General features: G+C 47.7%; 1 protein-coding gene across 2 annotated transcripts; it reads right to left on the reverse strand.

Moving 5' to 3' along the window:
• Positions 1-666: 666 nt before the first annotated feature.
• On the reverse strand, positions 667-24,904 carry Mst (misato mitochondrial distribution and morphology regulator). 2 transcript variants are annotated; one of them, XM_077700350.1, is made up of 14 exons: positions 24,586-24,904; positions 22,723-22,812; positions 18,367-18,488; positions 17,950-18,016; positions 17,232-17,277; positions 15,012-15,141; positions 14,811-14,928; positions 13,063-13,209; positions 12,038-12,184; positions 10,673-10,807; positions 4,813-4,979; positions 2,656-2,730; positions 1,697-1,815; positions 667-956 (listed from the first exon to the last, which is right to left on the reverse strand). In XM_077700350.1, exons 1-14 carry the CDS (start codon positions 24,661-24,663, stop codon positions 769-771), a joined length of 1,629 nt encoding a protein of 542 aa, XP_077556476.1. In that variant the 5' UTR covers positions 24,664-24,904; the 3' UTR covers positions 667-768. The 2 variants fall into 2 exon arrangements, with proteins under 2 accessions (XP_077556476.1, XP_077556475.1); XM_077700349.1 differs by having other exon boundaries at positions 15,012-15,144.
• Positions 24,905-24,907: the final 3 nt, after the last annotated feature.

The following is a 24,907-nucleotide window of genomic DNA, read 5'->3' on the forward strand; positions in this document are numbered from 1 at the left end:
TTGAGCTTAGAGAAAATTCAATCACCCAAAATGATCTGACCTAGAGCCACAGCTGCTGACCCACGGCTATGCGATTATGATGGTTCTCAAATGTCGGTATGCCTTATGGTGTGTGCTATGGCTTTTGCTTTAAAACGGTTAAATGAACAACTGGATGCATGGGCATGTGCCATTTGTGCATATGTGTGTACTGTCCTCGCGATACATATTCTGTTGATCGACCAGATTTGGGGGAAATCCCCAAGGTGGAGTAAGTTTCTACGAAGGAAAGTTTGACATCCACCTCAATACAGTCGTACGGCTACAAAGGAAAGCTGTACAGCTTTCTCAGAAAATTTGCAGTTGAAGAAAAATTTGTCCTGGTCCCATACGGCTGCAATGAGGTGGATGTCAAACTTTCATTCGTAGATATTCCGTTGCATGCTTGGCCGTGAATCTGACACCAGCGGTGGACACATGGGGACACCTGCACAGCAATCGACGCATGAACACACTACTGTAGTATTTGACAGCTGTCGCCACTGCAAAACTGCTTCCGACCCACACTGGTCCTCAGGTGCTGTAGATCAAGCACAAGGACTAGTAAAGGAATGAACGTTCCCACGATGCCATGCCGCTTCGCCGAGTTCAGCATGAAATGTGAGGATACGCAACAAAGCAGCCGACTGATCGTCGCTTAAAATTCTTTATTCACACCATATACACCGCGGCTGGGGCCCACATGTATCGCCGCACCCTGCCACCCAGGCCTCTAGAAGGGTGGCCCGCTCAGGTGGCCAGTTCCTGGACTTGGTGCAGGGCCTCCCTGAAGAGGTCCACCTCGGTTCCAGCCAGCAGGCAGCGATGGAAGCGGCTCAGGTCCAGCTGGCTGCCCCGCTGCACCACCTCGGACACCACCTCGGCTGCAGACGCCTCTGCCGCCTGCAGGCAGCTCAGCGAGGGCACCTGCTCCACCGCTGCACCAGCAGCCACCAGGGGGGACGCACAGTCACTCGCGGTATTCCCTTCCAAGATTGGCACAAGCTAGGCACTTCCGCTGGGATGCAAAATGTTAATCGAGTCGATATGCCGCTAGACTCCCCACCTCTAAACGACGCCGAACCACTCTTATTTACGAGATGAACGCACGGAATCAAGCTGAGAGAACATTTTACTATAAAAAACATCACGGGTCTTGGGAAAAAACCTTGGCATTGCTGGGGGCTTGAACCCAGGGCGTTGGCCGAGCAGTGGAGCTCTTTTAGCAGCTGCATAGAAGAACAGGAGTGTTCCAAGCGAAGCAGTGGGTGGCACTGCACCATCTTCACCAAGCAGCTAATCGCAGCTTCAAAGGCCTGGACTTTTGCATTTCCATCACAAGTGCATTTGTATAGATCATCAAAGCTGCCTTTGGCGCCAGAGGGGCTGTGCATACACACACACACCAGTACACTGCAGGATTTTGATCCTGTAAGAGTTCAAGAATCCTCATCTGCGACACCTGTGAGGTAAAAATGCTTTGAACTTTTGTCATTTTTACGAGCTGAAGCCTCCATCTTTATAAACAGATCGGTTCAGCAAATGCTCACGGACACATTTGTTCCACGTTTGCAGGCATTTACCTAGCCATTCTTTGCAGAAAAACTTTTTAATGTGCTTGCAGAGCTTACTGTTTCTAACGACACTTGACAAAAGTGCGTGGTGTGGGAGTGCTTACCCATGTGGGGATCTCGAGCCAGGCATGAAACAAGGCCATTTGGAGTCACCAGGGGCCCAAATATGTTGGGGAAGTCGTGGGTGCCGAGACGGGATGCATTCTCCACCTTTCTCAGCCACCTGCAGAAGACGCCCACCTCAGGTGCCCCCTCTTCCAAAGTGAACCCGCTCGCTATGCATACCTTGTGTACACCGTCCACCTAACCACCCGAAATGCTCCATACTGGCGGGAACCTTAGTTGCGACGCCTTAGTTCGGTTTCAGTGCGAAATGGCAGGGATTACACTCATCTGTACACAGTTGAACCTCTATTTTATGCAACCAGATTCTGAAATTTATTGTATTAGCGAACACAATTAAGATGATTTACTCTGCCGTTACCGATAGTCTTCACATTTTCTCAATTTTACAAAGCTCCTGATTTAACTATTTCGCGGGTCACAGTGATTTCGATAAATTGGCCTTCAACTGTACTGAAATGGTTGAATACAGTCCATCCCGTTAATAACTATATACCGGTTCCAACAATACTTTGGATATAACAACTGAAAGCCCAGCACCATGAACTTTAGTGCGCGTTATAAATCGTAAACTAAAAAACTTATCCAGTCAAATCTCGTTAATTTGAACTCGAAGGGGCCCAAAAATTTGTTCATATTAACGACAGCTATTTAAATGCGCATAGCTTTGAAGTAATATGCAAAGTATTTTAAGTAAAGTGACGGGGCTGTCGAATTGTCCACCACAGTGACACAGGCCTGCCAACAGGTGCCTGCAAGTGGCCATCTCCTACCAATCGCTGCTCCACTATGCCTGAACATGGAATGCCTAGCACACACAGCACAGGGCCACGACCAACGATGTGCTCCTGCCACGTCCACCTGCTGCAGCCATCAGCCACATGATAGCCGCCCTTCGCTGTGCGTGCTGACCTGCTGCACCACAGGCCCCAGAACTCACGTTGGGGTTCCTTCGCATGCACGGGTGGCAAATCTCCCAATGACTTCACCGGGATCCTGTACCCGGGGTGGTAGTCTATGGGTGAGAGAGAGAGAAAGACGAGAAACGAACGAATGAGTGGCACTGCACCTCCATGAGCAGGGCTGCGTTAACCTGAGACATTGGAATGTGCCTGGAATGTAAATCAAGAATGGTGGCCAGAAAATGACTGCAGTTTCAGCCATGAATGCGTGCAAAGACTGTCCTCACACAGGGTGTAGCCCAAGAACCTGTGGCTGCACAAGGGTGGCATTGGCCGGGGTATAACTGCCCAACCAGCTAGAAAGCCACTGGTCTCGCCTTTTTTAGACGGCCCCTCCCAGCTGCTGCTAATGACAGCACTTCTACATCCCCACTTTGAGTGCCCCTCTCGTGCAACCAAGCTGAGGCAGTGGTAACATCACAAACATTGGTCTTTCAGCTCAGTGATTTCCAAGTGGGGATCTGCAAACCTCCAGAGGTCCTTCATGGCATTTCAAGGGTACCCCCATTTTTTGCCAATATTTGCCAGCAGTGCAAAAAGGTGGCCTTGGCGCATGTTTGTTTAAAGCTACTTTGCATATTTTTGTTAGCATATCTTTGCAGCTTGTGTGGAAGAGTCAGAAAAAGTGCAGACTTTCGCATGAGGCCCCCGTCACGTTTCCAAGCCCAGGAGGGATCCCTGGCATAGCCATGATTAACACTTCCGTGAACGTGGAAAAATAGGTTGTTTTTGGGTAGTCCAGGAAATATTTTTTTTCTTGGCACAGAAAATGATTGATGCTAAAGTAAAAGGTATGAAATGATAGAGGAAGTATAGGTCTTTCCAACAGTAATAATTTCAAACAACAGATTTATTACTAGTTTTATCGTCACATAATAAAAACAAAAACAGTAACAAAAGAAAAAAAAAAACAATGAGAACATTAATGCTACTTTGCACAGGGTGCACATACAAAAAAGTTTGAAATATACAATTTGAACATAAGGCCCTTATAGAATAATACCGCAAATTAGCTCTGTAACTACAAAAGTTATTTACATACATACAATAATATACGGTACACTCTTGTGCCTATCATGCCACCGCACTAAGCAGTTTCTCAATGTGGTGAAATTCGAGGTTGGCTACGCACGTTTCGTAGGCATTTTTCTGCTCAACCTTCCTTTCTTCGTAGCACAGTTTGCAGTTCTGGTATTTTTCAATTTTCTCTAGTTGGTGCTGGGGACCCTGAGGTGCAGTTTACGGAGACACAACAGGAGGGACAGTGGGGACCACAGAACGTTGTTCATCATAGCCTGGCAGCTGTTTAATGAGCTTGAGTCTGAAAGCAAATTGATCGAAGTGCAACTTCTGTGACAGTTCAAGAACTTCTGGATGCTTCCGACGAAATTTACGGCTCTGACGAACTGCCGCCCGCTACTCCGGAGCGCTACACCAAGGTCAACTCCGGGCCATCTCTGCGGAGAGAACTTGACTCTTTGTGCAGCCCATGCTAAGTGGTCTCGCCCAAATGAAGTTGACACCCTGCAGATAAGAGCTGTGACCTTTAGAACAGGCCGGATCTGTTTATATCAACGTGCGCCCGCAATAAAAGGGCCGGAGGAGGAAGCGAAACTTACTGGCGGATACTTGTTGATGTCCGGGGCAGTTTGACGCGCTTTTACTGTCCGTACTAAGGTCTGAAGAATTGAAGTCGTCTTCTGTGTCTGTGCTGCTAGCATCATCCACAGATTCCAGCTCAGATTCATCAGAATCCATCAAAATTCGCCGTTCGCGTGAAGCATCGGCGAGCGGCGTCGATGCCATTACCGAAACCACGTGAGCTTGTCTTCCCACCGGCGAAGGCCATTTAAAAATCCCCCCTGCAGCGGCGAAAAGAATCTCGAAAGCGAAACTGACGAAATACTTCCTCCTTCACCCTCTGGATGGCATCAGCTGCCCAGAAGCGCTCGGATAGCACCAAAATTCGAATTTTGTATTCATTGATAATATACTATAGATGGGAATAGGCACGGTCACAAAAGTGTTTTTCTCTGAAAACCTCAGTTCTCACGCGTCTGCCTCCTGACCGCCTCCACTACTTTGCTCAGTGCTTGCAACACCACTCTACCGGGGAGTAAGGGTAGAGTGCTCACCTGGTCACCATGCTGGGTGCACAGCCACGCAGCACGGCGAGACTAGTAGTGGACTGTGTCAGAACATGGGCCCCTGGGGTGAGCAGGACCGGGGCGCTCGGAGCACAGTCAGCAAGCAGCTGCCGCTCCCCGAGTCCCAGGGGCAGGCTCAGGCCCAGCACGCACAGCTGCAAACCACAACAAGGCACCACTGCCACTCCTCCTCCACCTAGGCCACCCGGCACCCTGCCGCCACCCCACTAGAGTTGCAGTCTATTCTAACACCACGCACCGACCGTTAGGGCCGGAGCGAACATGCGTAGAAAAAACGACTAACAACGCTTGGCGACACGCGCTTGACACTCCGCGGCGGAAAAAACGTTGTCCGCCGCCGATCTAGCTCGGTCAAAAAAGTTGTGTGAAACATGGTAGCGCGGTAACGACGGGACAGAAGTAGAGACCACACAGGACTAGCGCTACAACTAGCAAGAACCAACTAGCCCACATTTACGCATTGACAGAAAGGTTCGTTGGCAGCGCGCGGCAAATCAAATAAACCAATCAGGTCTTGCGATTTGCCCTCCATGGCGTGTGCATACTACTGGTGGACGGCAGCTTTGGAAGAGTTTGATAGATGTAAGCTTGGCTCGCGCCTCTTTGAGCTAAAAAAAATGGATTGTAAATCCTAGATCGTTTGAGGAAAATGAGGTGGCAACAAGTGAAGTCCGCACGATTCTGACAGCTCAAGCTGCAAGCGGAACACGGTCCCAACCCAACTGCCGTGGCTTCTGTCGCCAAGGTGGGCATGTAGGATAGCCTTTAGTACATTCAATAAAGACAATCCGGCTACATAACTTGTATTAACAGCAACGTGGGGCCGATCTGCAAGATCGGCGAGTGAGGAACAGCCGGCATCACTGCGAAGGCCTCTCAAATACAATGAAAAACTAGAAGCAGCCAGCCATATGCATACAGAGCCAGGTTTTACATGCTGTGTATTGAACGAAGGCACCATCTGTTGAGGTAGACCAGAGGTACAATGCCGGCTTCATGTTTTAGAAGTCGCTAGTTCGAATCTCCCGGGGGCGTTCGTATTTTTTTTTTTCTACTGCCTTTAGCGCTTTTGAGAACTCAAAACGAATATTTCAGCAGAAGAAACGCCCCCACTCACACAGCATCGTCAAACGACGTACAACTTAAATGGGAAGCTCCTTCACTGGGGCTGTTTACTGAACGCTGCCGTTGATTCTGGGCATGGAGGTTCAGTTAGCCACACTGAGAGCAACACAGTGGCGGTGAGGTGGCGGGCGCCGTGTCTTCGCTTGATGTAGTTCACCCCGATTTACATTTATCGGCCCACCGCGGCAGATTTTCCCCCACACTAACTTTGTCGTGAAAGTTTGCTCCATGTATTCTGGCCTCTAGACAGTATTCATCGAGAGGAGAAGCAAAGCCGGAGGTGGCTCTTGGGCAGTGCTACTATTAGTCATATCAAGACCTTTAAAAAGCAGCTGTGAGCAGAGTGAGATCACGTGACTATTGTGAACAGGGTGTTACATTACGCAGCCTTGAACGCTCACTCGCTCACCCAGTCAGAGCAAATTGGTTATAAAAGAGGCAAGGCATAACATGTGCATGCATTCACCCGCTGAAACAACCTAGGAATATGCTGAAGCTCCTGATCAGACATGTGACTGCTATCCCGTTGGACTGGACGCAACTACCCTTAACTCTTTCGTTACCGCAGGAAATTGACCAATTTTGAAGGGTCTAACAAAGCATTTTTTTTTGTGCTATACATATTGGTTATGTCACACATTGCAGTGACTAAAATGCAGATTATTCCACGCGCTTTCCTACGACACCAGTTTTAATAATGTTTTCCTAAATAATGATTGCAAAAAAAAAATTATCGAATTCGAAATTTTTGTTTACGTGTCGAAGAAAATAAGAAAAAAGTAAGTTGTGTATAATAAACCACCAGTAGTAGAAAAAATTTAGAATATACATTTTGTAGGTAGACACTTCAAAAACCCGTCCTAGAAAAAAAATTGAGTTGCGCAGTACAATTTGTCAGATATAAAAGAAAATGTGAGCCCGCGTAGTGCCCGTGCCATGTGGTGAAGCCCAACTACTATTCCAAATATTGCTATTTTGGATGGTTCTCTAGAAGAAATCTGGTGGTTTGACATTATTAAAGGCCCAAATTAGCCTCCACATGATATAAAAACACCTTGTCAATGATTATGACCGGCACAATATTGAAGGCAAGCAAGCGATGTGAAAAAATCCGCTTGGAGTTGAGAACCAAACTCTTTGGTGGATGCTTGTTGACGTTCTGATGATCACTTATCAGTCAGAACTTTCATTTGCGGTTTATTATCATGTATTGACTCACTAAGGTAGTACTGCTTGCAGGAATAAGGTACGATGCGCTGGAATCATGCCCAGCAAGCGTTCACCAAGCCGCCGTCGTGCTACGAAGCCAGTTCAGCACTACGAGCCTACTACATTGCAGCGCCACCTAACAATTTCGAACAGAAACAAATACAAGGCTGTTGGAGACTTTGTCGGAATAGACAGTTCTACTGAGCAGCGATACTAGACCTCCGGAAATACCTTCGTATCAAACCGAAACTGGCCGGTGAACAGCTGGTGCTGTTCAAGGCCAATTGGAAGCGTTCTCCTCGTCTGAACTGATACCCGACGACTTGGTGTTATCGTTTGACTTTCAGCAGAAGCTTTTATCGCAGAAGCAAGGCATAGATAAAGTGGAAGCGCGAGCAGCATGCTTGTTTTGAGGAGCAGTAGCGGGCAACGGAGGCGCCATGGCAAATGAGCTTGTAGTTGGGTAACTGCGTAGTAGCGCCAAATATGAATTTCGCAATGCAAAAACGAAACCGAAACTGCTGGAAACTGGTTGAAAATGGCAGGCACACTTGCTAGACATGCGGGGGACCATCAGAAATAAGCTTTGGGAGAATAAAGCTGCCCTTTGTCCGAACCAAAAATCATTATTGAATAGCCGGGGCCATTTTCAAGTAATTATCACCTCTCAACGCTGTCGGATTACAAAGCTGACCGCATTATTTGGTATTTGACTTGCAAGGAGCCTTTTGACAAAAAAAATATTATGGTAATACAGCCTAACCACGATCTGCATCCTTTTTTCTCAAGTGCAGCAGCCACAGCCCCTTCTTCAAAAACACACGCACCTTAGCGCGCAAAAAACGTCGTCAAAAATCTCAATGTCGCCGGAGTGGGAAAATTTAAACTGATTCTAAAAGGGCAGTGCCTAGACTAACCACTGGCCTCATTAGGTGTACGAGAAACGACTACATGTCGAAATAGGCAATATACTAAATCATCGATCACTGGTGATCAATTTGAATAGGCGTGGTAACGAAAGAGTTAAACTTCGTTATAACGAAATTGAAGGGGCACTGCGATTTGCTCGTTATAACCAGTGTTTCGTTATAGCTGTAGTGGACATTTACTGCAAATATTGTGCGCTGTACTTGCCCAAAACAAATAGCAGCCGAAATTGGATCTCATGATGGTACACAACAAAACAACCACAATCCGGAGAAAGAAAGGAAAAGTCGCGCACCTACTTTATTGCAATTCAAAACGTGTAACTCGAATTTCAAACAGACTTCGCCGCAAAGTCCATAACTGCACATTGACATATCTTTCTGATGTGGCATATCAGAAAGATATGATAGCTCGTTCAGCTTCGTGCCTGATGTGATGGATTTTATTATAGCCACCTTCTGTCTAGCGTTATAGTCTTTTGCTTTCGCTTTTCCCCTGGTGCATTCATGCTGCTCAAATCACGCATGCAGCACGATAAAATATAAGGCTGAATCACTAAAAAAAAACGTACACACAACTTCAGCAACGCGGCTCTTGTGGCGTATGTCCGCAAGTGGCAACATTTGCAGGTGAGTGCGCCACAGCCCTGCAGGCCGCATGCAGTGGCTGCGCGACACGTGCAGCGAAAGGTCAGTGGGAATGGCTTCACGGGTGCAGAATTTGCAAGGCGCGCTGTCCGGCACCGCGCACATTGCAGGAGGATGAAAGGCGGGAGCTTTGAACTGCTAAATGCAGTTGTCATGTTGCACACCATCTCAAATCCACATTGCGCAATGTCATGGAATTGGCTCAATGTTTTATTTCCCAACAAAATTTGTCCGTTATATCCTGTAATGATCAAGTTCTACCTCGTTAAAATAAGGTTTTAAATACTTTGGGCTCTATGAGGACTCTCAAGGGGAATTACAATTTGCTCGTTATATCTATTATTTTGTTATAGCCCGTATCGTAATAACGAGGTTTAACTGTATTTAGCAAGTATTATAATTATAGTAAAGAAACCAGAAATTCCTTCAAGTGTGTGCCCTTAAAGCTATTTCTGCCAGTTTCTAATCTATGCACTCAAAATGGTTACACTGAATTCGTTTTGGCATGCTGAAAGCAAACTGAAACATGAAATCAATTTTTGTCTATGCCATATATGCTTGAAGTTATGCAATGTATGCTACACCACTGCGCCTGCATTTTAGATAACCCACGCAATGAATAACAGTTTACACAATGAAAATTTGGCCTTTATATAAGAACCACAGAGCCAGTGTTGATATTTTTGCTTCATTAAAAAAAGCTACGAACATCTAATATTTCATGACGTAAAGTAGCAGTATTTCGGTCAACTACATTACAGAGTATTTTATACTCCTGCATATTCTTTTGCGCTTTGTGGTCTTACAGCACTAGCCAGAATACACCAAGAATTATGTAAACCTATACAGTGAATTCAAGATAGAGCATCCTAAGATACTGTGGGCAACAATCAGTTCAATAGCACTATACTTAGTTTTGAGGAAACAATGGAAAAAAAAGAGGGATTCCAAAGTGTGGGAGTTTGGCAAACATTTTAAGACAGCAGTGCAATATTTTGCAATTACCGTGTTTAGAACCTGTAGGTTTTAAACATAAAATGGTACACGAAGCCGATTGCTTGGCTTGAAATGAAAGATGTTTTCGGCTGCTGAATTACTACATTTTACGGCTGTTTCGTTGTACTTCTCTCTAGTTAAGTGAATTACTTTCCCCTTCCCCCTTTTCTAAAATTAGGTCTTGTACTATGCAATGCCTTTTATTTCATTGTGCATGGGAAATTCGGAGTCTGGGCCCATTCTTAACTGCAGGAAGAAGTGCAGCGCCAGTTAGCGTTTGATGGATGCCTCGGCTGCTTTAGCGGCCACATTTTTCGTGGCTCCGTTCGTGCGGGACTTGCCAGGGTGCCCAGGAGGAGACTAAAAAAATTCACCTCACCTCCCCGAAGGGAATCGTGAGGAAATGCGAATGCATTTCTTTTGCGCGAGAGTGCGCGGAATTTATAATTAATGAGGAGACAGTGATTTGTAGCGTAACCATTTATTTAACACCTGTTTGTGTTGTCATTGTACTTGACGGCCACGATCACTGCCTTGTGGTCGGTAAAGTGCACAGTCAAGGGTCTTTGAGAAGCATGGGGGCGTGGGAGAGTGGGGCGAGCGTCGAGAGGAGAAGCACCGAAGCACCGCGCCTACCCTCGCCTACACTCTCCCACACACGCGGGAGCTCCGGCGAGCTCCCGCGATGCGAGCGCCCTCACACGCCCGAGCGCGCTCCTCCTCTCCACTCACTCGCCGCTGATCCGCCCGCACCACCTGCTCCGGTTGCTAGGGGAGAGGAGGAGTGCGCGCGCTCGCAGCTGCTGCTATGGGAGAGGGGGTGAGAGTGGAGAGATAACACCTGCGGGCGCGTGGACGCCGCACGGCGCCTGACATGGCTCGACTAAGAAATGCATTCGCATTTAAAAGAAGGGCGGGCCCACCTTGTTGCGGCTGTAGCAGAGCTGGCCGCACAGCTGGGCCACCTCGAGGAGCGGTGGTGCCCGCAGCTTGAGGCCACACAGCATGTTGTCCAGGGCCAGCCCCAGCACGGCGCTCGTCTCGTGAGGCTCGCTCAACTGCACGGCCCCCCCAAACCCGCCCGGGATCAACTCGGGTTCCCCCCTGGGGCTGTCCTAGGGCTGCACTACGAGGACCCCGTTGCGCAGGCTCCAGGATGTAAACCTGGCCAACACATTTCGGTCGACTGGAACGGTCATTCGTCTCCTGGCAACAGTGCATACCGCTCACAAGAATGCAAGTGTGAAAGGACGGACACCAATATTTCCAACATGAGGGTGGGGCAAAGAAGAGATGATGGAGATGGGACAGGACATAGATTGAGGGCGAGAGAGAAAACTTAAAAGGAGGGCACCTGAATTTCAATGAGAGAACAGGAGCAGCGGCATCGTGCAGTGAGGAGTAAGGGCCAGAACACATGGGAGCATTCAGAAGCAAGGCCACTCCACCTGCCAATGGAATACGGCATGCACCCGGAGCACAGGTGGGAGAAAAGAAAACGACGAGCGAGGATGCCTTTCAGTGATCTCACCACGCTCGGAACCTGAATGGCCCACCTCCTTGTCTGAGTAGCTTGACACCGTCTTTCTAACATACCCTTTGTTCCGGCATCGAAAACAGGTGGTGAAACACTGCTACATACACTTCGACGTCATAGTCGCTGCTGCTGCCGCTGCTTGAACTTGACTCTGACGTTGAGCTCCAGCAGCTATCGCTGCGGTTGTTCTCTAGTTTGTCAAGCACTCCGGCAAGGCAATGACGCTTTGCTGCCTCCGTCCCTAGTGCATCTAACGACAGGCAAGGTGAACGGGGACTGCCAGAACCGACCACAACGTCAAAATTGTTGGAGCCCGATCACCAAACATGCTTGGCTGCCGCCATTGCCTCTGTACCACCGCGCTCGCCGAGCCCTGGCAACCTGCTGGAGCAAAAAAACACACACACGAAAAGGGGAGGATATGACGTTAAAAGTCATGCAACTTCCTTCGTACTGTGCTCACTCCGCTTTTCAAGCGGGAGCAGATCAGACTGCTCCTGGCTGCTCTCAGCGCACCGAAAGTGATCTCGCTCTACCAGTGGATGACAGTGCCCCTACTCCTGTTCGACCACTGAAACACACCGGCTCAGAAGAGAGCACTTTCAGCGCGCTTTTTAGTGCTCCTGCTCTCCCAATGCCAGAAGAGGCAACCCAAGGCAGGGACTCTATGGAAAAAGCAGCTTTTGGCCAATCTCCTCTCTCCACTGCTTCCCTGGCACCACAGTGCTCAAGATGGGGGAACACCACTCACGTTCAGGGCCAGGTGCTTGAAGCCCCTGACCGGGGGCCCGAAATGGCTGCTGGCCACGCTGAGCGGGCAGAAGGCCGCAGAGAGCCGGTTCAGGCTGCTGTAGCACATGACGGTGTTGAAGTGACGGTGCGCCATGTCCACGGCCACCTGCATGGTCAACGAGCGCCACACCATCTCTCTTTACACCCAAATGTTTGCACCCCGACAAATCTTAAGGGCACTGTGCGGACCAGAAAAGACGACTCATTGCACCGTCTATTTTTCGATTCGTTCTTAAGTGTTTTCTTTGTGATGGCTTTTCCAACGTGCTTCCTTTCACACATGGAAAGGAAGTGGCACACATAGAAAGGAAGTGGCACGAATGAAGAATAATTTTGCTTTCTATCCCAAAGTCAGCAAGCTTTAAGGCCGAGTTTCGTTTCTACAAACAAAAGGCAAGGTTTGGCGCAGGTTCAGAGTAGATTGCTTAAAAGTGGTAAGGTGAGGAGGATGTGCCTTAAAATGGTTAGGCATGATTGGCGCAGCAATCACATTACTGAACTTTGCAACATGCTGGATGTGCAAAAGGTATATGAACGTAACGGGGCCTTTCTGCCCTTCTGACTCGTCCACCCAGCCAGGATTTCAGCTGCAAATTAAAGGCCTGTTAAGACCTGACAACACTGGCCTGCCACGAGCCCCATCAAGCGGGGCACTGTTGATGTGATGAACCGACCCTTTGTGCTCCAATTCGTGAGTGATACTGCACTAGCAAGCTTTCTTCTTCTTCTGAGACTGCAGTGGTAGTTCATGTTCACATTGTGCACAACAAAATCACATTGGAGTGAGGGAACTGGGTGTTGTGGTGTACAGCTGCTATAATGGATGGTCGACCTTCACCAATGCTGCACTATGCTCGACTGGTTGGCAGAACGGTATGCACCAGCAGGCAATAATGCCCCAGCAAACATCATATCTCAGTTCCGGGGACCCCAACACCACGTGCATTCCATGCAGTGTGGATAAGGATCCAGGGACACACTCACCCGCCCCTCACTGGTGCCCCTGTAGGAAGGCTGGTATAATGGCCAACAAAGGAACGCCTTGTTTGGGTAGTCATCCTGAAGGGCCTCCAAGAGACTGCTTGTCAGACCAGTGAAGCCATTATGGCCATCAAGGAGGACGTTGAAGGCCTGCAAAGGGTGGGGGAAAAAAAAAGAAAAACTTTGCTGCATGATGTTTTACCAAGCCCTTAGTACTGTGCATCACAGGGGGGTTTCTTGCAAAAACAATACACTTTTCTGTGATTGCTTTTCCCAACATGCTTCCTTTCTTTTATGCACACATATGAAGGAAGGGCTGTGCATTATGCGCATGATGAATCATTTCGCTTTCGACATGGCACTAGCACCAACACTACTTTCCTTAGCCCGCATGTGAATCATAGGAAAACAGATTTTAATTTGCATTTGCTTTGTAACTGGCTTGACGTAGAACATTTTAGTGGCTGCGAAAGAAATGCTAAGAGATGTGTTTCTTTCTGTTGGTACCAAATAAAAACACACTGCAGAAATAAAAATATCTTGCCTATGTGTTTTCTGTCATTTGCCTTGACAAAGCACCAGTTTCCACCATGATTGTAGAGCAAGTTACATTCATTGTGCTTACATGTTTTAAATGATTAAGCATTTACTACACACAATACTTGTGCCCTGAAGCAGTGCACTAGCAACAATGGCTAACTGCTAGTGGGCCAAACATGAAAACCTGACTGCGAGCCACAAGAAACCAAGTCAAGGCCGGCCAGGTAAGAATTGAACACCTTCCAGACGGTACGCAACTGCAATTGCAGGTTTTCTTCTAGTATATGCTAGTTAAGAACTCCACCATGTAAATAAAGCTGTAGCTGTACATTCCTGTCCACAGAAGAATGCAGATACTGGCTTGTATTGCACTTGTAGACTGAGACCACTAATGACCACAAGAGAAAACTGAGCAATTTGCAGGTCATTGTGCTTCGAAAGGAAACGCATGATTTCTGGCAATCAGGGCGTGAACTGGCACCTCAACGAAACCTAGTCTTTCACACCGCATATGTGGTTGGCTACAGGCTAGGAGATAACATCTGCAGAACCAGTTCACTTTCACTGCCAGCGTGATTACACACAAAACCTCACATAAACAAATGCTGAAAAATCCAATAGCCCAAAAATATTCTGGGCCAAGCTTATTATACAAATCCCTACTGCTCTCCTCATCCCCACACTGGCAAGCAATGATACTGCAAAGCTTCTCTTCTGGTATATCTTGTAAGAAGCCAGGCTGCACATTTCTTACGCCCACAGGGAAATGCAATTATCTGTACAGCTTTTCGTCGTAGCATTATTAGAAAACAAACGCAAAGGAACCTGTGATGCGAAAAGATGTTGAGAACTGGCTTGCGTGTAGAAACACTTTCTTCTTCTTTTTTCCCACCACCACTTACAAATACGGAGAACCTGGAGCGCCTGCATTCCGATGCTACTCTTCTCGAATGCGTAGCAATTTATTCACTTGCCAGTGGCCTTTACAAAGCAGTGCAGAGCAGTCCGACAGCCCTAGTAGGGCCTGCTAATAGACAACACGTTGTGCTTATAGGGTACATGAGACTTTCAGTGAGGCTTTCCACTCCCGTTCCCTCATCTCCCAATAACCCCCCAGGGCCTCAGGCCTATTTCTAAATAAAGTCGTCCATTCCATTCCATGTGCTTGAGTGTAGGAGCCCGGGCACAGGCCCTAGGTCTGACAGGCCCACCTGCAAGGCATCGCAGTCCTCGGCAAACCAGCGGGTGTCGTCCATAAAGCTCTCCTGCCACACGGGGTCCGCCGCACACTCGCTGCCGCTCCCAAACAGGTCAAAAGGGTCGTCCGCACTGGAGGGAGAGAGAGATAGAGAGAGAGGGGGGGGCACACTGAGGACGTCCTGGGGAGCACGAGCACTGCACTGCCCACCCACCTCTGGTGGAGATGGTGCGAGATGAGGTGGATGGTCCGGGGGTGCAGCTGCACCTTGAGGAACTCGGTCCACAGCTGGGCAGGCTGCCTCCGGGGGCTATCCTCCCTGTGCCCGCCTGGCTCTTGTGCCGCTGCTGGGAACAGGGGCACAGAGACGACACCCTCGCTAAACAGCGTTTGACTGCACCAAACGTGTTCTAGCAGATGTAAGTGCCCAGCAAAGATAATCCCAAGATTTCCCTCATTTGGCACCTATTGGTCCCTAGAGTTTATACTCCTGTCAGTTTGTTTGAAATAATTCCTCAGAGTTCTTTTCAGATGTTCACGGATATTATACTCCGTGATATACAATACAGGCACTGATGCACACATGGAAAATGCAGTAATTTCATGAGCATCTCCAAACATAACCTTGCACATTGTGGGAATCGCGGAGAACCACGGCCTGCGATCCCGAGCCGGCGCGCACTTTGGGAGAGACGCTTGTGCGCTGAAACCGGTCCAGCGCTCCGCTGGTTCGTCGGCGCCCCCGAGAGATGGCACCACCGGTCCGTGCGGGCATAGGCATAGGCGCGTGGGCGGCGCGCGGGAGACGGGGAGAGTCTCATCGGAGACCCGGTCGAGCTGGTTCGGCGGAACATTGCGGCGATGTCGGCGGATACATGTATCTCAGGTGGGAACTTTGTTTGTCGTGCGCCGTGAGTGCCTGCCTCCCATTTGCAGTCACGGCCCGGACGGCGTGATTCGTGAACACCATCGAGTCTTGTGCTCACATGCTTTGGGATTCCCCAAATAAATGGCTGTGCTTTGGCACTACTGCCTACTGTGTTCTCGTATCGGCGAACCTCGCTGGGCTGCCGTAGGCATGGAAGCCCGCGTGGTTGACACGCCGGAAGCTAGCGTGGGGGCCTACCCCAGAGTGCTGGCAAGGTCCCCGAGGAACCCCTCACATATCCCACAACATTTGGCAGGTGTGTGCATGAAGTGCTGTATTCTTACCATTAATCCTAAGGTGAGCTTGTTACAAGCAAAACTGGCTTTCTCAGCTGGTAGTTGTTGATAAGAGAAAATTTTATTCTCATGATGCAAAACTGGTGAATATCCTAGAGCTGCACTGCGCGCTAATCTCTCCCTCACATGCCTTGCCATTGCCAGGCAGCTGCCACCAACCCTCACCATAGATGCTGCCATTTAACGTGTGGCCCAGACATTAATCATGGCACACTTTTTTACACCTAGATGAGCACCAATACTCGTGCCATATGTACACGAAAAATGACATTAAGTGCTTAATGCCTTAAGTTCTAGTGCCATTAATTCACTGCTACATGCGAAAATCTAATGCCATTTTTGTCATTGCCACTCTAATGTCATTTTTGGTTTAAGGAGTTGCGTGCAACTCATTCACCCATACAAACACCTTAAATCTGCTTACTCATGAATGCAATGAGTACCAAATGAAATTAACAAAACTCTCAGCACCAGAGTGGTGACGCAAAAACGTAGTTGGACTCGTGCACTCTTGGTGGCAAAGTTCTGAAGAAGACGAAGTTCGTTAAAACAGCGGCAAAATGCAAAACATCTAGTTACATGTCGTTTTGAATTTTTCGGATTTATCTACCGCTGACAGGTGACTGCAGCTGCTGAAGCCAGTTTTAGAAACGCCTCACACCATTTTTTAGAAAACACTATTTCTCATAACGTTTTATTGCCCAAAAAACATTTTTAACCCTTGTAAGACGTTTTTCTCTACGTTAAAAACTTCTAAAATATGAGTGCATTTCTCTTTTCGGTCATTGCCCCCAACATGCCTAACACATTTAATGCCTTTGCGTTTTCACGTGCAGCACGGCCCGTCATTCGGTATATTAAGGCCACTTAATGTCATTTTTCGCGTACGTGTGGCACGGTTATTAGACTGTGTCATTACTCTTACTTGTTGACGGAGGGGGCATAACCAACAGGGGCAGACTGCTTCTACAGCGACTTTTTGAGGCCCTGAGGGCTTCGAACAACCACTGTAAGGGACCCTGCAGTGCGTCTCCTCCTTGGCCGCACTGTGCCTTCCACAGTGCCACTGTCAATGACAGCACCGCCACAGCATGCAGCAATGCGTTATTAAAGGCATGCCTGTCCACTCATAGCAGCATTTTGTTCGCCGACTGAGAAGGGAGCCAAGCTCCAGTCCAAGCATTTCAACTGCAGCCCCCGAAAGCCGTACCTCTGCACACATCCTTGTCTTGGTCAGCAGGGAGGCTACGTGCACCCTGGAACAAGGAAAGGGACGAGGCGCTGGTAAGCAAAAGCCTAGGTACAGAGTAAGAGGAGAAATACGAAAGTGCACAGCACACCCTGTTACCTCCTTTACAACAGCACCTTCAGTGCTGGTGAAAAGGGAGAACAACAAAGGATGGGGGTACATCGCGCCATTACTAGGCACTGCCGCCCAAATGGAGTGATCTCCCTCACTCACGGTGCACTTGTCCGCAGAGACTCCAGGCAATGCCACATTTGCATATGCTTTCAATCGACTGATTGATTGTAGGGTTTAACGCGCTGACGCAACGCAGGCGATGAGGCGCGCCGTAGTGGAAGGATCCGGATTAATTTCGACCACCTGGGGATCTTTAACGTGCGCCGAAATCTCGTACACACGGGCGTTTTTGCTTTTCGCCTCCATCAGAAAAGTGGCCGCCGCGGCCTGGAATCGAACCCGCGACCTCGTGCTCAGCAGTATGCACGCAATCACACACATTTCAAAAGTTGCCAGCAGACAACCATACAAGGCAGCGATGGCTCGAGAGGCCTGCTGTGTGCAAGTGACCCAATATGCTTCCCTGCCAACTAAATCGGGACGCTACATTTTGCCTCAAAACTTTATAAAAACCAAACAAAACATTCTCACCACACTGGGCTGCCATGCTCCAGCAAAAACTTACTTTGCCTGCAGAACAGCCAGGAACCAGCGTGCTTGGCTCAGTCTTGTAAATGGTCACTTTCCCAGACCTGTTGACAGAAAAGTGAAAGATGACTCCTCCAAAGAGGACAAGCTCACAGCTAAACAAGGTTCGCAGCCTGGCTTACGAGATCTTTGGAAGACCACCCTGACTATTTACGCTAGAACAAGAACTAACAAGCTGCACTGGCCACTTAGTGTGGTCCGAAGACTCACGCACAGGCTTGGGTACCCACGTACCAACGTTGGCAGTATCGCTGGGGGACTGCGCTGGAAATCACCTGACACGAAGCTTTACTGAAGGTTGGCAGTGAAGTGTGACAACGGGAATCCATTTGAGATCTCTAGTGCACTCTGGGAAGTGTTCTAAAGAGAGGACATCAATGGTTGGCCAGCTCACCAAGCAATTGCTTCATTGGCCAATGGCTGTGCGAGGTCATAGAGTGAACCAGTCGCCTTGAGGTTACCCAAGCTTCCCTGCAAATCGGCGATGAGGAGGCGAGGCGTGAACGTCACCTGACCCTGCCGGTAGAAGAAAGCCAAACAATAGAAGGCAATCATCAGCATCTCGGGGAACAGGGCCCGAATATTGCCATGCTCATTCCCAAGGTTATTTGAACACGGGCCTTCATAGAGCATACAACGTTTTGAAACTGAGGTACAGGCGTCCGCTAAAGCACTGGTCTGCATGACAATGGCCTTTTCAACCTGTGTATGGACGGTCTGCCTCACTTGGGCCATTGTTCTATGCTTGCTTGCATCGGATTTCACCTTTGAGTAATTTTAATGGCGAGTTCAAGGGGCCATGAAGATAAAATACAACTTTGCTCAATTAAAAGGCCTTTGGTAATCCATTCAGCTCTATTCCAGCCATGAAAGATGTCTGTTCAGCGGTCAGAGCAGCCCGACCACACATCTGCGAACACTTTTCCGCCCAAGGAATGCAGTCACTAGACACAAGATATTGTGGGAATTTGGGGGACACTTACTGCACGAGTGCTTTTAAAGAAATAGTCATCTAAGCTGCTTGGAATGCTAAAACTAAGTAAAAATGTAAAGTGGTAAAGTGGCTATACATCTGTACTTTATATTTCCACCCCTGGTATCACTGCTACTCCGATACAGTAATGAGCCAGGCAAGCTCCAAAGATGGGGGAAAAGCGCATTGCATTTGAGCATCTGCGGTGACACAGAGGGTGTTCATCCACTGTGTACGTCTCGGCTAGTGATTGTTACGATTCCGAGCCGTGCTGGTAGGCTTACCTGACGCATTTTCCAGCTGACAAAATGGCAGAAGCGCGGTATGCCGATTACCGAAATATCGAGAATGCCCCCCCCCCCAACAATAACAACAGATGCCAAGCATGTTGTTTTAGAGAACTGAAACCAAAACTGGTCTTAATTCTAATCTTGGACATCATCCAATCATGTAGCACCTTGTATTGAAGTCACAGCTGTTAGTTGGTGTGGCCGCCACAAACCGCGCATGGTAGTTTTTCTTCTTTCAGGCTTTATAAAATAAATAACACTTTATCACCAGGATTAATTGTGAAAAGTGTTTATTTAAGCCAGTCTATGCAGTGCAAGCAAAAGCAGGAGCTTGACAAAATCACCTCAGTGTCCCTTTAAGTTGTGATGTTGCCATTATATAATTTATATTCAATTTCAAAATGATACAATATGAGCTCAACATTAAGTATTCCTTATTATTTTGTTTTAATTTGCTTTGCAAATATGACTTGTTCAAATGTTATACAATTTTTGCTATGTAAGCTCTCTCAAATTTGCAATCTTTGACGTTACCTCAAAATATTACGAACTGAAGTGAAGATTATGCTTGCTAGATATCATCTCCTCTTTTTCCCCTCTGATGATAACACATGATGATGATGCCTAAAGATGATCCCATGATGAGAGAGATAGAGATATAGATAGGGATATATATATTAGATTAGAATAACCACGAAAAACAGAACCTTTATTACGCTGTTTCGGCTGAGGTCCAGCCTTTTTCAAGTGTTGTACTTCAATTGAAAAAGGCTGGACCCCAGCCGAAACGTCGTAATAAATGTTTATGTTTTTCGTGGTGATTCTAATCTAATATACGCCTCGAGCTTTGCGACTGCTGCGCCGCCTGCCGCCGCTTCTCTGCGTCGTTGACGGGATGTGCGCTGCGGGGCTGATAGGGGCTCGTGCAGTGTTTTGGTTCTGTTTCGCTTCTTTTCATCTTTCCGCGCCCTAAAAAAATTTGTTATGGTGATGTCTACAAGCAAAGAGTACGTTTAGGTCACTTTAAAAGCAGCTGCTTCTTCGTACAGCAAGTGATAGCCTGCAAGAGCTACCCGGGGACGCAGTTATGCGCGCATCGTCGCCGCTCTTCCGGGCGTCGGCGACGGTAGCAGCATGTCACTCCTGTTACCTCCAAATACGTCAGGCACAAATGAATTCTACTGTCGCCTCGTTTAGACCTGATACTGGCACAGTGAGAGGTTGGCTTCATTTTGCAGCGTGGACAACAAATGCGGCTTCGTTTCGCATATATACGTCGCAGAATAATATGTTTCGGGGATGTGATTAGCCAATACCGGACAATAACTTATGCCTTTTATAAGAATATAAACCATGCGAAAATGTTAAGTATACCAAGCCTGTACGTCGTTAAATATGTGCCCACACACGCCTTATAGCAAGAACCGAGGCAATCTAATATGAAATGACGGAAAAATACATGCTGTGCAAGTGCGGAAGAAACATAATAGCTCTAACTGAAACGAAAAAAATACAATGCAGCTTCTGACATGCTAAAGACGTTCGTCGAATCGTAAGCCAGGTAGGGCTCACCAGACCAACTATACGCGAAGGGGGGGTTAGGGGAGGGGGACGCTGTGTACAAATGCGGAGCGTAATCAAGCAATGAACGTTTCAGTAATCACACACACAAATCTCGCGTTCACTGTCGTTTTGTTTTTCGACTTCAACGAACAGCTGATCGTTCGGCGGACGCATTTTTGGAAGTATACAGGGTAGGCAGTTGCAAGCGATGAAAGGTGTCATTGGAAGGGGAAGGATGTGGTATGTGATAAGGCCCTCTGATTTCAATTTCTCCTTTATTCTGCAGGCTCCCTGTGCCATGTGACGATATTTCGATGAAGCGTTTAGTCGTGGACGCCGATTATATTCTAAGCCCGTCTGCTCGCTGCTCGCAGAGGATCTATGTAGCGGATGAATGTTTGCGGGCGCTCACCTCACGACAAGAGGACTCTTTGTCGTGTGCTGATCCGCGAGTTTATTTCTGCATTATCCGTCCTACTTACGTTGAATATTCCCGATATTAACACACACTGGCTTGTAAATGGTGGTGATCAATATCTGAGGTATATTATTGGCGAAAGTAACTGGCGTGCTGTCAGGTATGAGTGTTCCGCTGTATATGCAAGCGCACAAAACTGATTTACATCATAGTGTATACCCGTAGCATGAACATAAGAGGATTGATTTATTGATTGTGAGGTTTAACGCGTCGACGCAACGCAGGCGATGAGGCGCGCCGTAGTGAAGGGCTCCGGATTAATTTTGACCACCTGGGGATCTTTAATGTGCACCGAAATCTCGTACACACGGGCGTTTTTGCTTTTCGCCTCCATCAGAAAAGCGGCCGCCGCGGCCGGGAATCGAACCCGCGACCTCGTGCTCAGCAGCGCAACACCTTAGCCACTGAGCCACCGCGGCGGGTGAACATATGAGGAACCGCGGTGGCTACGAAGACCTTGCTAGTAAATTCAGGGCAGTGTATACCTACAATCAGGTCCAAGCATACACCGGTTCCGCGACGCTGACCTGTGACACACACCTGGCGCTTATACAGACCGAATATAACACACTAAGATCGCGTTAGAAAAATTTACACTCTCGTAAACACACCCCATATGCGAACAGAGTGACTGCGTCACATAAACATGAATTTACAATGCCCGCAAACGCTAAATCTCAATCGTGAACATCCCGCAAAAGCAGCGGCGACAGCGGGAAGCGGGATGAAGACTCCCGCGCCTGCTTTCGAAACGGGCCGCTAGGGGGATTTCAGTGGCGCCCCTACAGGCCGCGCTCGAGGCGAATACTATACAGCTGCCAAGCACTGTACTGTTTATATATACTCCCTCATATATATATATATATATATATATATATATATATATATATATATATATATATATATATATATATATATATATATATGAGGGAGACGATAACGTGTGGTCCCTTTTTGTACATTATTTAATTCCCATAATTCCTAACAGTTTCGGAAGTGAAACTTCCTTCATCAACAGCACTTCCGAAACTGTTGGGAATGAAATAATGTAAGAAAAGGGACAACACGCTATTGTCTCCCTCATATATATATATATTTTTTTTTTTCGCAAGATAATAGGGTTTGGAAATGAGGGGCTCGTTAGGAAATACAGAAAGAAATGCCGGCAGTCTACAACGCCAAAGAAGGCATAGGGGAATGGTTAGACTATCTTTTACCGTTAGTGAAGTTACATCATTTTATTTTATTATTATTACGTGAGAAAGAAAGAAAGAAAAACACGCGCCCGACTGGGGACCGAACCCACGCCTTTCGATGTCGAAAGGCGTGGGTTCGTGACCATATATATATATATAGAGACAGAGAGACCCGCACACTTCCTCCACATACTCTAGTAACTACTGTACGGGCAACGTATTAGGGAACAAAATCGCAGGTTGAACCTACCTTGGGGTTTCTGCCCTCACGGAAGAAGACATCATGAACAAACTCCAGGGGTATTGTTGTGTCATTTGGCTTGTATGAAAAACAGGCCTCCTGAAAAAAAAAACACACACACACAAGAAGTCACGCATGTTGAATAAGATACAAGTGCTCCCTTCAAGATTTACACTGAAACCATCCCCGTCTGCTTAATTTGAAAGCTTGTAAATGCCTAGTTGTATTTGCCCTTCATAGACGGAGAGGTTGCAGCACTTAAAACTGATGTGGGTATCGTCTCTGTAGATGGAGTAGCACATGGTGAGGGGCAGTGGCTTTCCTAGTGTGCTTATCTTGACAATAAAAAGTGTGCAACTCAATACTCCACCCTGGAAAAAACATTTTCTTGTGTATGTATGCTGTGCAGCCCCAACTTTTATCCGAAATGTTTGCTCTGAAAGGGTGTCCAGGGTGAGTGTAGGTAGGTGTTGAATCATGGTGTAAGTTATTGCATTTGCACCTGGTGCTGAAGCCCTACATTTGCTCAAAGCGACCATATCAGCTCCTGGGGCAAAAGTGGAGAGTTGCAGGATTGATTTGATGGTTTTCTACACCGTATCCGCTTTTACTTGACATACTTTTTCTGCTGCTTAGAGACAACAACCAAACTATGGGACAACAACCACAGCACAGCACATAGCTGCTGGAACGCAAGAGGACATGTAGTGGCTACCATCACAGCACGGTATGGAAGAGCCATACATTCAACCACACTAGAGAGCAAAAGCACCACAGATGGAGAAGAGGCAGTCATCGCCCTAGCCATTGCCTCCAGCCTCCGCGGCAATTGTTTTCCGACTTTCATGAGGCCTGTAGTCACCTTATTCAGGGTTCTGTCAACAAACTCACCTACAAAATACTTCATAAACATTCACTAAAAAAGGTGGACATCACTACACATGAGGCGCAAAAGGGGAAGAGGCAGCCAATGCCACAGCCCAACTTGTTTTTATCCCGGCCTCTTCATACGGACCCTGTCGCTAGTGGCCATAACCTTTGTGGGATGTATTTAAGCACATCGAGACTCAAGACCCACCTTCGGACAACAGCCTCACTAAGGAATAAGACGACACCCTTAGGAGGCCACACACACTACCCACTCCGGTTAAATTGCACTCCTGGTACACAACACTATATTTCCCCCTTGCCTGCATTGCCGTGAAAGGGTAGACGCATACCACACAGCATGGATCTGCCAGTACACACTAACCATTGATCCAAACACATCAAGAGGGCAGTGAGAGGCCATACAAACCCATACAACCCGATACAAATGGTTGAGGCCACATTAGCATCACTGCCAGCGATGGCCCTACTGTCACCAACGGCTGGTAAAGAGCCACCGTGTTGCCTTGGTCAGTGGATTCATGCAATAAATGCACTTTTTTCCCATCCCCCTTTTCTTTAAATAAAGACATTTTCAATAAGTTCATCTATCCTCGTGTGAGTGATTACGAAGGTTTTACCTTATTCATGTAGCCTAACATGAGTAACGGTAAAGTGCTCCTACTTCAGTGTGCTTTGCCTTCTCATTTGCAATGGAATGCAGCAACTGTAGCTGGAGATGAAGTCAAGTATCGGAGGAAGAGAAAACGGGAAACGCGAAGATCGTACTCCAGCAGCCCAGGAAAATACTGTGAATAAACGTTATAATTTCTAAATTTACAGCGACCTCGACGCATTTCTAATCATATTTGCTATACGAAACAGAAATGCTAGAAAGTGCGTGGGAGGTAGACAGAGGGCCAAATGACTCTGACGGCGTGATGAACACTAGACAGAACACGGGAAGAACACACAGCTGACGCATGTCACACGGTGCAACGTTACCTGTAGGTTCCAAAGGTGGGAGCCCACGAAGTTTGCGTAATGTCCAAGCTGCAGGGTGATGACTTCACCAAAAGGCATGTTCCCAAGGAGCGCGCGATGTCACACGATGTCATGCAACGAACAGCGCGTCGGAAAGCTCTGTCATTACAGAACTGTGAAGCGTAAAAAGGCCCAGTAACTACCCGTAGCTCCCGCTCTGTTTCTCCCTCCTTATTAGGTGATTTCGCTACATATCGGAACCGTAACAAGTTTCGGGCCACTCGATGAGCTACTCGAAGACAGGCGGGCCAGAAACGCGCCTGTACAAGCAGTACAAGTACAA

Source organism: Haemaphysalis longicornis, unplaced genomic scaffold, assembly GCF_048455015.1.
Source record: "Haemaphysalis longicornis isolate Haplotype H1 unplaced genomic scaffold, Haemaphysalis longicornis Haplotype H1 scaffold_2, whole genome shotgun sequence".
In the NCBI taxonomy this organism is placed as follows: domain Eukaryota; kingdom Metazoa; phylum Arthropoda; class Arachnida; order Ixodida; family Ixodidae; genus Haemaphysalis; species Haemaphysalis longicornis.